Source organism: Umbelopsis ramanniana (assembly GCF_025399195.1).
Source record: "Umbelopsis ramanniana AG unplaced genomic scaffold K450scaffold_5, whole genome shotgun sequence".
In the NCBI taxonomy this organism is placed as follows: domain Eukaryota; kingdom Fungi; phylum Mucoromycota; class Umbelopsidomycetes; order Umbelopsidales; family Umbelopsidaceae; genus Umbelopsis; species Umbelopsis ramanniana.
In genome coordinates, this window is record NW_026252091.1 from 331,045 (window position 1) to 343,834 (window position 12,790).

Consider the following 12,790-nt stretch of genomic DNA (forward strand, 5'->3'; position numbering starts at 1 on the left):
GACCCAGATGGTTTTCCCGAGGCTATAAGAAATTTATAGAAGCATTCATCGATGAATTGGGTCAATATTCTATCGGAAAAGTTACACCTTCCAACCATTCCCATCTGACAGCTCCGCCCCTCCCAGAAAAAAAAGGGTATTACCTCACGCCTACAAAAAAGCCCCGAATACAAGGAGTCCAGCTACCAAGTTGGCAAGGCTGCTGTCTGCTTTGCGAGAAGAGGCAGAAACGACCTTTTCAACAATGCTGCGCTTCTGCATGCTGCCAGGTGCTGCAGGCACGACCATTGGTACACCGTTGTGCGTCAAGGTTTGCCCACTGGAAGTACTGTCACCATTGAATGCTTTGATGGAAAAGGGGGATGACATGCAATCCATAACTCGCGAGCTGTTCAATTGGAGGAAATAGTCATTGCCTTCTGGTATGGTCTTGTTGACATACCACAGAGTATCGCAAACACCGTTGTCCATGTTAGTTTTGATAGGGCCTTCAAGTTTGTATGACACATAGTTTCCTTTCAACAAATTTAGATCTAATTTAGTGTCTGCGTTTTCACCATCGAAGGCATTGTCTTGAGTGATCCAGGAAATCAATACAGTCGATCCCTGCGTTACTCCGTCTGCTCAACCAGTTCCAAAATGTTTCGTGCGAATTCCAAAAGACGAATACTTAATATGGGGCATACTTAAAATCAGAGATGATGGGAGTACAACATACCAGGACGGCCATTAACAGTCACTGTACAGCCATAGGGTTCATACCCTGTGGAGCTCGTAGGGTTTACACCATCAGCGTTTCCCTTGGAGTGCTTAGGATATGCAGAGACAAGACTTCCTGTGACCAAGACGGCAGTGATGAGCTTTGCAAGGTATAACATTGAAAATAAAGAATGATGTTGGGTGAAGCATTTTACAACAAACTGGTATTTATCTGCAGAAAGGAAAAGTCACTAACCAACGTTCAGTAGCTGATACTCTTAAAATTAAGCCGCAACATTAAAATAATGACCGAACATAAAGAATTTCTCGATAGAATCAACGGTCTTTTTGGCAACGACAATGTCTTATTTATCCTTAGCTTGGTGAAGCGTCAACCGCAATTGTCCCACGACCAAAAAAAATAAATATACGTATTTGGGGTTTTCCTATCCTTTACCAATCTGGCTATGATCGCGTAATAGGATTTTTTTTTTTTGATGGGTTTCCCGAAATCAAGGTAATATGAAACAGACGTTTTCACAGAAGGCTTGGTGAATTTGTGTGAGTAGCATTTGCGTTTTCTGATGTTGCAGGTAAGAAACCTTGTGGGCAGTTTCTACTTCTGGTTACGTGGATGTGACAAAAAGTGCTTTGTACAATCTGTTCGGGGTTGAATGAGGAGACACAGGCCAGTGGCAAATTTCACCTTTTGTACTCCCTGCCTGATTAAGATCGTAAGCTATATAAATATGTTTCTTCAGCTTCTGGCGTGCTCTCTGCTTCTGTTTCATTACTACACTCCTTTGAACATGAGAACCGTCTTCGCTCTTGTTGCCTTCGTTGTGGCTGCTGCATCTGCACAAACCACTTCGTATTACATCACAGCTCCAATTCAAGGAACTGCCTTCAAAGCTGGCAGCAGGTGCGTACATTACCTATCTCGTCCTACCTTCTCGAAGGAATCCGTCGCTGTGATAAAACTGACATCCGCATAAACTTCACAAAATCCCACCCACAGCGCTGAAATTGGTACGAATTGATAAATGGCAGCTGCAAGCATAACTACTATGTGTAGAAAGTAATCGCTAATCCAACGGTTTTTTTATTTTTATTTTTGACGACCCTTAGATTGGATTAATGGCAGCAGCGAAAATGTCACCCTTTCTCTCCTCAACGGACCTACCGCTCAAACACAGTCAGTTCTTTTAGTAATTGCAAAGGACGTCAACGGTGATGACGGCTCCTATACATGGACTGTAAGATCCCCTTTCCCTTAACCACTTCGCTCCTTATAGCGCGCTAAGATGCTCCCGCCAAATCAAATGATGCTAACACTGATTTGCTTGCCCTGCGTCAAAATATCCCTTAGATCCCCACAACTGTTGGTGTCTCCAGCACTTATACCGTTCAAATCCAATATGGAACCGGGTATATATTAACGCCATTAAACTGTTATTGTACCAGGTTCAAAGATATTGAATGCTTATCTTCTTTTTTATCCAATAGAAATTACTCCTATTCTGCACCCTTCAGCGTCACTGGAGGTACCACCACTCTCTCCTACTCTGCCGTTCCCACTACCTCCTCCATGCTTAGTCTCGCTTCGTCTTCTATCGCCACTGCCATTTCCACCGCTATGAGCCACGCACCCTCTTCCATCTCAGCCTCTGCTTCGATCTCTGCTGCTGCCGCTACCAGCGCTACGCCTAGCAAGTCAAGCGGTGCTATGCAGAATGTCTCCCCAGCTTGGGCTCTTGCCATTCCTGCTGTTGCAGCGCTTTTTCTCTGAAATAGTTTAATTCCATCCCAAATGTACCAAGTAGTTAGTCATAGCAGAGGAATTATGTTGACTGTATGTGTTTATTCGAGCATGGTCTGTGCATCGTTCAAAATACACATTATTGACTCTTTGAGTTCCACGGTAGTGGCAAGTGAATCTAACCATATAACTTCAAATAATGAAAAGTTGGACTTATATGGGAGCTTTTTTTCGATTCCCAAAAACGTGGTTCATGTTTGTACCAACTGCTTATTGTCAAAATACGAGGTATCGGCTTGTCATCGCGTTTTTGATCTGGTTTGTGACCGTTTATGCCTGCATTTCCTTGAGCCCTCTTTTTTTTTTTAGGAATTACAATCGCGAAAGCTACTTATTCCCGTCATGTCAGCTGCAGAATCAGGGTCGCCACCAGAAGCGAAGAAGATTCGCATAGAAGAGGAGGGTGGTTCAAATGATGTAGGGGCCGGGTCTGTTTCCGAATTCCCGACTGTTTCAACTGCAAATATTGCCATTCAAAAAACCGACACCAACGGAACGACCGAATGCACAGCTGTTACCGAAGTGGACGTTGGCATATCCGAGTATATCTCTCCCAGTATACCAGGCTTTACTGGAATCATTAAAGAAAGGTAGATATGTCTGGTTCGAGTCCCTCTTGAAACATCTCTCATACTGATATTGGCTGTTGTTAAGGATCCACGATTTTTTGGTCAATGAAGTTGACAGAAATGGAAAGACAGTGCATTTGGAGTCAACAGAAATTCCGAAACCTCAAAAGTCGACGACAGAAGATGGTTCAGTGGAAGAAGTACGTTTAAGTGCATTTAAGTAGATCATTTACAGCCAATTTTAATGCTTGCATGTTAGCCGACCATATCACAAGAGGAGATTCACAGTTTAGTAGAGAAAGTAGTCGGGAAAGAAACAGCCGATGCAATCCAGGCAATGCTGGAAAATCCTGCCGATAAGAAAGCTACAGTCACCTGCCCGGTATGAATATGTCCATTTACCTTACCATTGTGCATGTGTGATTGTATTCTGACATAGTACTGTTAGCCTCAAGACGACAAACAGCAGCGCACTGAAACTCATCAACTTTTCAAAGAACACTTCAAGAACAAGCTTGTGACAACTACTCAAGATGGCAGCATTGTTGTACGATGGTGGCGACCTTCGGATAAGAATGGTAGGTGTAGGAAGAGAAGGAAAACATGGTCAATAGTTGTCTAACGTCCATCGAAAGATAAAAGGACAATGAAAGATGAATTCGAGGCCCTCGGTGGACCATACCTTCAGTTTTCATTGTATAAAGAAAACAAAGACACCATGGAGGCAGTCAATAATATCTGCAAGACCTGTCGGTAAATACATCAGCTACATTCTCTGGCAGTCACTCGCATAATCGTAACATTGTGATTCCTTTTAGGCTTGCACCGAAAAGCTTAAGTTATGCGGGGACCAAGGATAGACGAGCCATCACAGTACAGAACGTCACAGCCTATCATGCACTTGCGGACAGGTTAGTAAGAGCGCAAGAAATTCTCAATCGTCAAGGCATCTACGTTGCCAACTTCAAGTATGTAAAGAATGCGCTGAAGCTCGGAGATTTGAAAGGAAATCGGTTCGGTATTGTCCTGAGGTAATTGCCATGTCATGATTTGGCTTTGGGAGGGTTTTTTTCCCCACCTACTAACGAGATACCAGAAATGTTGCCGGTGCTTCTCAGGAAATCATTGAGGAGAGTTTGAATCATTTGAAGAAAAATGGTTTCATTAATTACTATGGTATGCAACGGTTCGGTACTGGATCTATATCAACGCATACCGTCGGTCGACATGTTCTAAAGGGAGACTGGAAAGAGGCTATCAATCTCATTCTCAAACCTCGTGCTAGTGGTAAGTTGGATCAAGTCATTTAATGGTATTTTGCCATTTGGTCTCTTAAAAATGATTCTTTGCCAGATCGATATGACTGGGCAAGGGCAAGAAAAATTTGGGAGGATACTCAAGATCCGGAGAGGGCTATTCAAGCTTTCCCTAAGAAGGCAAATCTTGAAATAGGTGTTCTGAAAAAGCTGAAACAGAACCCTACTGATTTCTCTGGTGCCTTCAGCTCCGTAAGTACAATAGAATGTTGCGTTCTGGTCGCCATCGAGCTAAGCATTTTCCACCGCAGATTCCACGAAATATGAGACTTATGTATGTGCATGCGTATCAATCGTTTGTCTGGAATCATGCTGCCTCTGAGCGCATACGCTTGTATGGTGCCAACAACGTAGTAGTTGGAGATGTTGTCTTACTGAACGGTGACTTGAATGAAGTTGATGAGGATGAGCCAGTTAATACGATGGTAATGTCATATATTCCAAAACCGTTAGTGTACATCAGTGTGCTGACTTCTTACGAATTTGATCCAGAAACAACAAGTGAAAATAGTTACGGAGGAAGATCTGGAAAAGTACACTATTTTTGATGTAGTCCTTCCTCAACCTGGCTTCGATGTTATCTACCCACATAACGCAACCTTTGCCGTGTATAAGAAAGTGATGGGTGAGTGATCATCCACGAGTGATTCGGTAACTACATATTGGATACACTCTCCTGACATTTGCAAATAGCACAAGATGGCTTAGATCCTGAAAACATGAATACTGCAAACAAGTAAGTTTTGAGTATAAATCGCTTTGCTAGGATAAAATGGTTCTAATGAATAAGTAAATAGAGAATATAGACTGCCCGGAACTTATAGACGCCTTTTGGGCATGCCTTCCGAAATTGAATGGTATGTAGTACGGAACACTAAATTACAGATCTTTCAGCATGGTAACTCATATTATGCTATTAAACAGGTCTTTCATTCGCTATGATGATCCCATTATGAAGTTATGCAGAACCGATGCTGATATCCTGAACGGTGAAGCTGAGCTGGAGAGCAATGGTAAAAGTGTTTGAATTTGACGATACCAACTGATTGATCTCTTTATTGACAAGTGACATTCGTGTTTTATAGAGGGTCAGTACCTTGGGCTCAGACTATATTTATCACTAGCTGCTAGCCAGTATGCCACAATGGTATTGCGCGAAGTGATGAAACAACAAACGTCAGCTGCCTATCATTCAACACTCAAGCGTGCCCGTGACGAAGACGTTGGCCAGGAGACGAAGTAGAAATAACATGAGAAAATTCGAATAAGGACTGTGTACATTAAATATTTCCGGATGATCCAAAGCCAGTGTGATTGAATGGTGTAAAGTTTATCAGATAAAATGTTCAAGGTTCCCGAGTTCTGCCCCTTATGCAAATATAGTGTAATAGCTTGATAAATAACAATGGTCATTATTGGTATTTTCAGCCATCGGCAAATCGGTTACTGTTTCATACCATTCTTTTGGAGTTCAAGAAAGACCATAACAGTTACGATTATGCAAGGGATATTTTTTTACCCACACGCAGAGTGCAATATGTGGACAAAATCCCGCAGCGTTGAAACACACAAAATTAGGTTTGACATCAAAATTACGCGTAAGCACACATCAGCACAAAGAGGAGGCTATGATTCAGCCCTCGTATCATAAATCCAACAGATAGAAACGAATGGTGCAACTTTGTGAGTCCCATGTAAGTATGCTGCTCATACTATTGGACAACCTATCATACTTCGGCTCACCGCCTTTTTTGTTATCGACTCAACTAACGGGGTTTAGGAAATTAAAATAAAAGAATGGTCAATTGTTTTATTAGAGTGATCCGCAATCCTGGGTGCCAAGGTTGAAAATTGGGTTCCAGACAGATGAGCAAAAGGTTCTTTCTTTGATCTGAATCAACAACGAAGTTATTACGAAGGCTGTCGTAATTCTAGTCTGCTGCGACTCTTGGCTTGTAAAATATCGGCGTCGCTATTACCGCCTCTTTGACTATTAAAGCCTCGCAGAGTGAAGCATCAGTATTTCTCTCCAATACCGCTTGCCTCAACTTTTTAGTCATGTTATATGAACTCGAATTTAATCCAACTAAGCACAGGTCCATTGTTGTAAGACTACTACCACCTGTTGCCTGTGTATGAAAATGTGATCTAAACAATTAACGTCCCTTTCTAGACCGGATGCTCTTACATTCTCACCGTCATCACCTTATTTCTAATATACTCAGGTCTTCGGCAGTATCAACTGTGGTATAGACGTTCAAAGCAAAAAGCCCATGCCGTAGGAAAATTCAATTCACCCATTTTGTCCCGTACATACCGGTGGGGCCGTTGGCTCAACCATTCTGTTCGAATCCCTCTCCTGTCGCCCAACATTGATGCTAAAAGCCTGTTGTACATCCTACTGCTCATAGTATTTAATGCTGTTTTCATTCTGGAAATCCCCATTCCCGTCTACACACAGCAGAGACTCCCTTTTGTCAACTTTTACTACGCAGGCTTACGCTGTGCCATTCTTGGGGTGGCTAACATCAGTTTGGCGATAACCTTGGCCACACGGAACTCCATCATCAAACTAATTTCGACAAAATCATTTGATGAGGTGATGCCACTCCATCGCTGGCATGCTACTATGGGTCTGACAGAGATCGCAATTCACGTTTCGACACAACTGTAAGATAACACGTTTGTTTCATCAAGTGCAATTTGAAATTTTACCCTAACATGTCTGGAATAGTTACGGCCACTTCCCATTATTTCAGACAGGCACATTCTTCATTGCTGAGAATGGAGACTTGATCTCAGGGTTCATGGCAACCATTGGTCTTCTATGTATCTTCCTTGGATCAAGAGACTATATCCGCCGAAGATACTTTGAGGTCTTCTATATTTCACATGTGTTCGGCATCTTGCTATTCATTGGCGCTGGGTTCACTCATCAATATGCTGTCATTATCTTCGTCGCTCCATCTGTTTTCCTTTACTTCAGCGATAGGATCATCCGCGCCGTGCGAACTTGGACGTCTCCTACAAAAATTATTGACGTTTCAGCATTCAGTCAAAAAGATATTACGCAAATTGTATTTGCAAAGGATGGTCTCTATACTAAAGCGCATCCCGGCCAGTTTGTGTTCGTTTCTCTCAATGATGGAACTAGACTCAGTCGGTTTGTGAACTTCTTTAATTGGCACCCGTTTACTCTCTCGGAAGTATTCTATCGTAATGTTAGCGAAGTACTCGACCACGACAAGGAAACAGCGACTACAACCTCACACCATTACAACGACATTGACTCTGAAATTGGAAAACGTACATCCGTAGTAAAAAAAGAAGATGGTCCTCTGAAAGCGTCTGTTCACATCAAGAGTCTGGGAAACATGACCCGTAGGTTACATTGTCAAGCCAGCAATGAGCCCCAGCGTCTTAAAATGAGAATAGATGGTCCGTATGGGTCGACAGCAACAGCTTTGGAAATGAATCAGGTCGTGACTTTCTTCGAAGCCGGCATCGGTATTACACCTTCGCTTACTATGTTCCGCGACTTGGTTGAAAAATGCGCTCATGATCCTTTAATGGTTCACACGACACACATCTATTTCATTTGGGTTACAGCTAGCATAGGTGAGGAAACAAAGTTTGGCTTCTATTTTCTTTTGGACACCCTTACTAACATATTTTTGACCTATGTCAGAAATCGCGCAAATTTTCATTCCCCAATTATTACAGTCCGTTCATATTGCCAATGGTGCAGTTAATCCTCCCAAAATTACCTTCCAATTATACCTGACGACACGTTTGCCCATGGGGATCTATGAAAATCCTTTGCCTCACTGTGATGTGATCCAGGGCCGGCCGAATTCACTAGACATTGTGTCTAGAATTGATGACGACCACCTGAATTCAAGTATAGCAGCTCAAGTATGCGGACCTGCAGATTTCATGCGTGAGGTGAACAACTCCTGTAATGCTAGAGGATGGAGAGTTCGTCAAGAGACTTTTGAATTTTAGAATTTACCTAGTTATTGATTTTCATCATCTGTACAAAAACAAAAATGAAAGAAAGTGGATGTTTCCTAGTCAACAATATGCTTAAATGCATTAATCTAATCCATCACATCCCTCACCTCTTGCATGGTTATGGAACTCTATTTGTTTGAGGCGGTTTGTTCAAAATCAGCTCATACAAATACGATGGTGAGCCAATTGGTGTTGATGTTTGTTTAACTAAAATAAAGTAACCATTTTATGAAAAGGCGATGGATAAAAAACTTTTTTCACGATGGAGAATGTCCATTTGCATTTGATAGATCTGCTAATATGAATATGGTTGGGAAGTCCACCATTGATTAGCACTATGTCGCATTGTGTATCTAGGGATCGCACACCTTGAAAAGGAGATTCAGGGCAAAGTTACAAAAAGGCAAATGAGATAAAGCATTGGGGTAAATGCATTGATGCCATAGCAGCTAATACCCTAGTTTCGTTGGGTTCTTTTGAATCTTTGGAATAGAAAACTTGAATGAAATTGATCACTAATTTTTTGCTAGTGACGACAATTGAAAGGGCTCAAGGTATCGTACAACGGTATCACTCTTCAAACAAATTATCCTCTTGTCGTGAAGGTAGCGTAAACTCATGCATAATAGTTTGTTACTCAACTTTGAAAAGGGTCGTTTTGTAGTGCAAATGCATTTCAACAATAAAGAGACAAGTTGAGCTTCTTTTATAATTGTCAATTATACATAACTTGCGATGATACCGTCATAATGTGAAAGTGTATCGAAAAAACCGTAGTTGTATTCAGATATCCAGAGATCAAGATTATGGATGCATCGATCATAGCATCTTTATCATAACAGTGTTTGTGATACTCTTTTATCAGGATTGTTTGGTTTTGAGACCGCGCTACCAACAACTGTGATCAGAACTTTTTTTAACGCACGATCATTGATAAATCGCCTTACAACGTCCCATACGCTATTCATATCAATAGGCGAAATAAAGAAAACTGGTATGATGATTTTTCGTTTAAAGCGAACAGTATACAATACATGAATAAAAATAAGGAGTCTATACAAGGTTATTCACATCGAAACTAAACTGTGGGTCATCTCTGTTCACAGCTTGAGCAAGGCCAACTTGCTTGTTTGTGAAATCAAAATTCAGGTACCAGCTTCGTAGGAAAGCATCGCCAAAAATGTAAAGTGAGTTCTGGTCTTGAGCAGAGATTCCAAGTAGACACTCATTATTAATTCCGTCTGTTTCAGGAATAATCATATCCTTGACGGCAGCTTGCAATATTACAGGGGGGCTATTGCCTGCACCAGGGAAAGTGACCTCAACAACTTCAGTAGAATTAAGCAGCGCACATTCAACTTGGAAGGTTGAGTTGGTGATTGGCTGATAGTCAGTGCCTGCAATGTTATGAAGGATCCCTTCCACCATGGACCTTGGGAGGTAAGCAAAACTAGAACCACTATCGAGAGCAACTAGCGCAGGACCACTGGGGAACCCATAAGTTGTATTGGCACTCTGCAACTTCAATGAATCTACATAAACAGTCCAGTGTACGTAGGAAGTAGTGCCATGGAAGTTTTCTTGTTGAGCCGGGATATACTGGAGATCTCCAGTAAACTGCGAGGAATCAATGCCTCCGAAAGTGACAGTACCAGCGTACCCTTGTGAGTAGAGACCGCCAAGGTGCAAACCAAAGGATAAAGTAGGGATTTGACCGGTTGAGTAGAGGTTATAGATGAAAGGAGGATAGGTATAGTTGTGTAAAGCTCCATAGACACCAGTATCCCAAGCCATGCCCAGAATACCATCCATGTACGGCGTAGATCTTGCTTGTTTAGTAGTATTACCGGCGTCATAAACAAGGGCTAGTGTCTGATCATTGACGGCGAAGTCGCCAATTCTAACTACATCAGTGACATAAGTGCCGTTATCGGACCCACTACCGTATACGATGTCGAAAGGTTCCGACGTGTTTTTGAAAGTAGACGATTGTGAAGCATCGAAAGTTTTTCCGAGACATCCAGTTTCTTTGGTACAGGAACTGGAGGGTATCCATAAATCAGCAGAGCCGGTGTCGATAAGGACGGTAAAAGTTTGAGATGGAGTACCAACATTAACATCAATGATATACCCTAAAGGTGCAAAATTCCATAAAGGATGCGATGCTGCTCCCCTCTTGGTAAGTGAGGGGCTGAGCCCTCGTTTTAGTGGAACGGAAATTGGTCTGGGCTGACGTGTCGGTGCGGCATCCACGGCAAGCAATAACAGGTTGATGACAGCAGTGAATGTGAGTAAAGAAGAGCGCATATGATACACGGCTAGTGATAAAGAGAGCCTAGGGATCAGTGAAGATAAATAGGATGCCCCACCTTTTATACTGCACTTAACCCAAGCCTCAACGCGGAGCTTCAGCCTCGGTCTGCTGTTGTGTGATGGTAAGCAACCTAAAAATCAAGCAGGCAATTCTAAAAAAAAAAAAAAAAATGGTTGGTACAGCCACACCAACAACCTTGCATCCTTTTAAGATATCGACGCTCATATCGACATAGAATCAAACAACGGTAAACTGCGATTGCTCAGAGATACACTGTGTTTAAAGTATGAGCTATTGTTTCAAATAGTCCCTGGCTTCCTAAAACGTAAGCAATTTGTGGTCGAGAGATGGCATATGATCCTTGCACCAGAAAACTTAATAAGCCCCCCTTTTCCCCAGAATACGGTTAGATTTTGGCGGCTCCTACACACTCCAAACTTGTTATTAAAAATGTAAGCTTATTCATAATTTGAGGATTTTTAATGAAGGGTAGTAATGTAACATGTCAAACAAAGGGTTCATCTATTGAAAATCAGAGATATTATAATAATATTGGGTATCGTTACTATTGAGAGCCTGGGCGAGGCCAACTTGCTTGTTCGTAAAATCGTAGTAGGCGTACCAACTGCGCAAAAAGACATCGCCAAGAATATACGGTGGACCGCCTACGGCCGCTAGACCAAGCTCACATGTATAATTCACTCCATCAGTGTAGCCGATTATCAGATCCTTGACAGGTGTCTGCAGTGTGACAGCCGCGTATCCTTCAACACTAGGAAAAACAACATTGATCATTTCAGTGGAGTTTAAAAGGTCGCATGAAACGATGTAAGATGTGTTGTCAGGCGACAAAAAGTTATCGCCTGCAATATCCTAGACAATGCCTTTAACAATAGATTCTGGAAGGAGACCAAGAGAAGTACCGCTATCGAGAAGTACTAGTGCAGATCCATCTTCGAATTCATGTGTTGTGTTAGATTGCTGAAGCTTGAAGGACTGCCCGTATACAGTCCAATGTACAAAGCTAGTAATATTATGATAGGTTTCAGGTTGAGCCGGCAAGTATTGAAGATTTCCAGTAAACTGTGTGGTATTGTAGCCTCCGAAAGTGACAGTGCCGGCATAAGCCTTAGAGTACACGTTGCCGAGGTGCATGCCAAACGACATGGTGGGTATCTGACCAGTCGAATAGAGCCCATAAATGAACGGAGGGTATATAAAATTGTGCCTAGCCCCATAGACACCTGTATCCCAAGACATCCCAAGGATACCATCAACGTACGGTGTAGATTTTGCAGGCTGAATAGTATTGAATGCACTGTATACAAGTGCCAGTGTCTGATCACCGACCGTAAAGTTTCCAATACTCACAACATCCGTGACATATGATCCATTGTCGTAGCCAGAGCCGTATTGGATATTAAAAGGTATCGTCAAGTTGACAAGTGTGGGCGATTTCGTATGATCAAATGTCTTGCCCATACATCCATTTGCTGTAGTACAAGACGCTGATGGTACCCATAGATCAGCGGAGCCTGTGTCAAAGACAACGGTGATGGTTTGTGCTGGGGTTCCGATATTGACGTCAATAAGATATGTTAGCGGTGCTTCATTCCACAGCGAATGTGAGGCTACTCCTCGCTTGACGAGAGATGAGGTAGAACTACGCTTTAAAGGAACGGAAAATGATCTAGGTGCTGGCAAAGCTTGTATGCCGAATAATAAAAAACCACCGATACCAGAAAAATAAAGTAAAGGCGAGCGCATTTGGGATTCGAAAGACAAGGCTTATCTTGTTCGGATATTCGAAAGATAGACGCCAAGATTTATACGAAACCCTAGCCTCGCAGATTCTCAGTAGAACCATTTCTCTTCTGCAGAAAAAATCAGCCTCAATACCATGGCTAATGACAAATCGGTCACTTCATGGAGACAAATACTTGCCAAACAAAAGCATTAGAAAAAAAACAACAAACAGCACCATAAGGCAATGTTTCATAATGTAACAGGGACGAATCTGCAAGTCATATTCGACACTGCGTCTGTTTTTTATTTTAAG

The 12,790-nt window shown here is 42.2% G+C and overlaps 5 protein-coding genes across 5 annotated transcripts; 3 read left to right on the plus strand and 2 right to left on the minus strand.

Annotated features, from left to right (window-relative positions):
• Positions 1–1,500: 1,500 nt before the first annotated feature.
• Positions 1,501–2,824, plus strand: K450DRAFT_223320 (uncharacterized protein). Its single transcript, XM_051586040.1, has 5 exons — positions 1,501–1,621; positions 1,718–1,728; positions 1,828–1,955; positions 2,069–2,127; positions 2,206–2,824. Exons 1-5 carry the CDS (start codon positions 1,509–1,511, stop codon positions 2,486–2,488), a joined length of 594 nt encoding a protein of 197 aa, XP_051448377.1. The 5' UTR covers positions 1,501–1,508; the 3' UTR covers positions 2,489–2,824.
• A 1-nt stretch (position 2,825) lies between these two features.
• On the plus strand, positions 2,826–5,848 carry K450DRAFT_223332 (uncharacterized protein). Its single transcript, XM_051586041.1, has 14 exons — positions 2,826–3,108; positions 3,173–3,287; positions 3,347–3,469; positions 3,536–3,665; positions 3,723–3,840; positions 3,906–4,118; positions 4,184–4,374; positions 4,441–4,595; positions 4,655–4,828; positions 4,896–5,028; positions 5,097–5,139; positions 5,201–5,260; positions 5,328–5,416; positions 5,489–5,848. Exons 1-14 carry the CDS (start codon positions 2,861–2,863, stop codon positions 5,644–5,646), a joined length of 1,950 nt encoding a protein of 649 aa, XP_051448378.1. The 5' UTR covers positions 2,826–2,860; the 3' UTR covers positions 5,647–5,848.
• A 613-nt stretch (positions 5,849–6,461) lies between these two features.
• K450DRAFT_268469 (uncharacterized protein) lies at positions 6,462–8,408 on the plus strand (the record flags this gene model as incomplete). The annotated part of the gene is made up of 4 exons (XM_051592882.1): positions 6,462–6,509; positions 6,577–7,073; positions 7,138–8,021; positions 8,092–8,408. The coding sequence occupies 4 exons, from the start codon at positions 6,462–6,464 to the stop codon at positions 8,406–8,408; spliced, it is 1,746 nt and encodes a 581-aa protein (XP_051448379.1).
• An 862-nt stretch (positions 8,409–9,270) lies between these two features.
• On the minus strand, positions 9,271–10,758 carry K450DRAFT_223340 (uncharacterized protein). The gene has a single exon (XM_051586042.1). It carries the CDS (start codon positions 10,722–10,724, stop codon positions 9,471–9,473), a length of 1,254 nt encoding a protein of 417 aa, XP_051448380.1. The 5' UTR covers positions 10,725–10,758; the 3' UTR covers positions 9,271–9,470.
• A 495-nt stretch (positions 10,759–11,253) lies between these two features.
• On the minus strand, positions 11,254–12,498 carry K450DRAFT_297164 (uncharacterized protein; the record flags this gene model as incomplete). The annotated part of the gene is made up of 2 exons (XM_051593660.1): positions 11,254–11,594; positions 11,655–12,498. 2 exons carry the CDS (start codon positions 12,496–12,498, stop codon positions 11,254–11,256), a joined length of 1,185 nt encoding a protein of 394 aa, XP_051448381.1.
• Between the last annotated feature and the right edge of the window lie 292 nt (positions 12,499–12,790).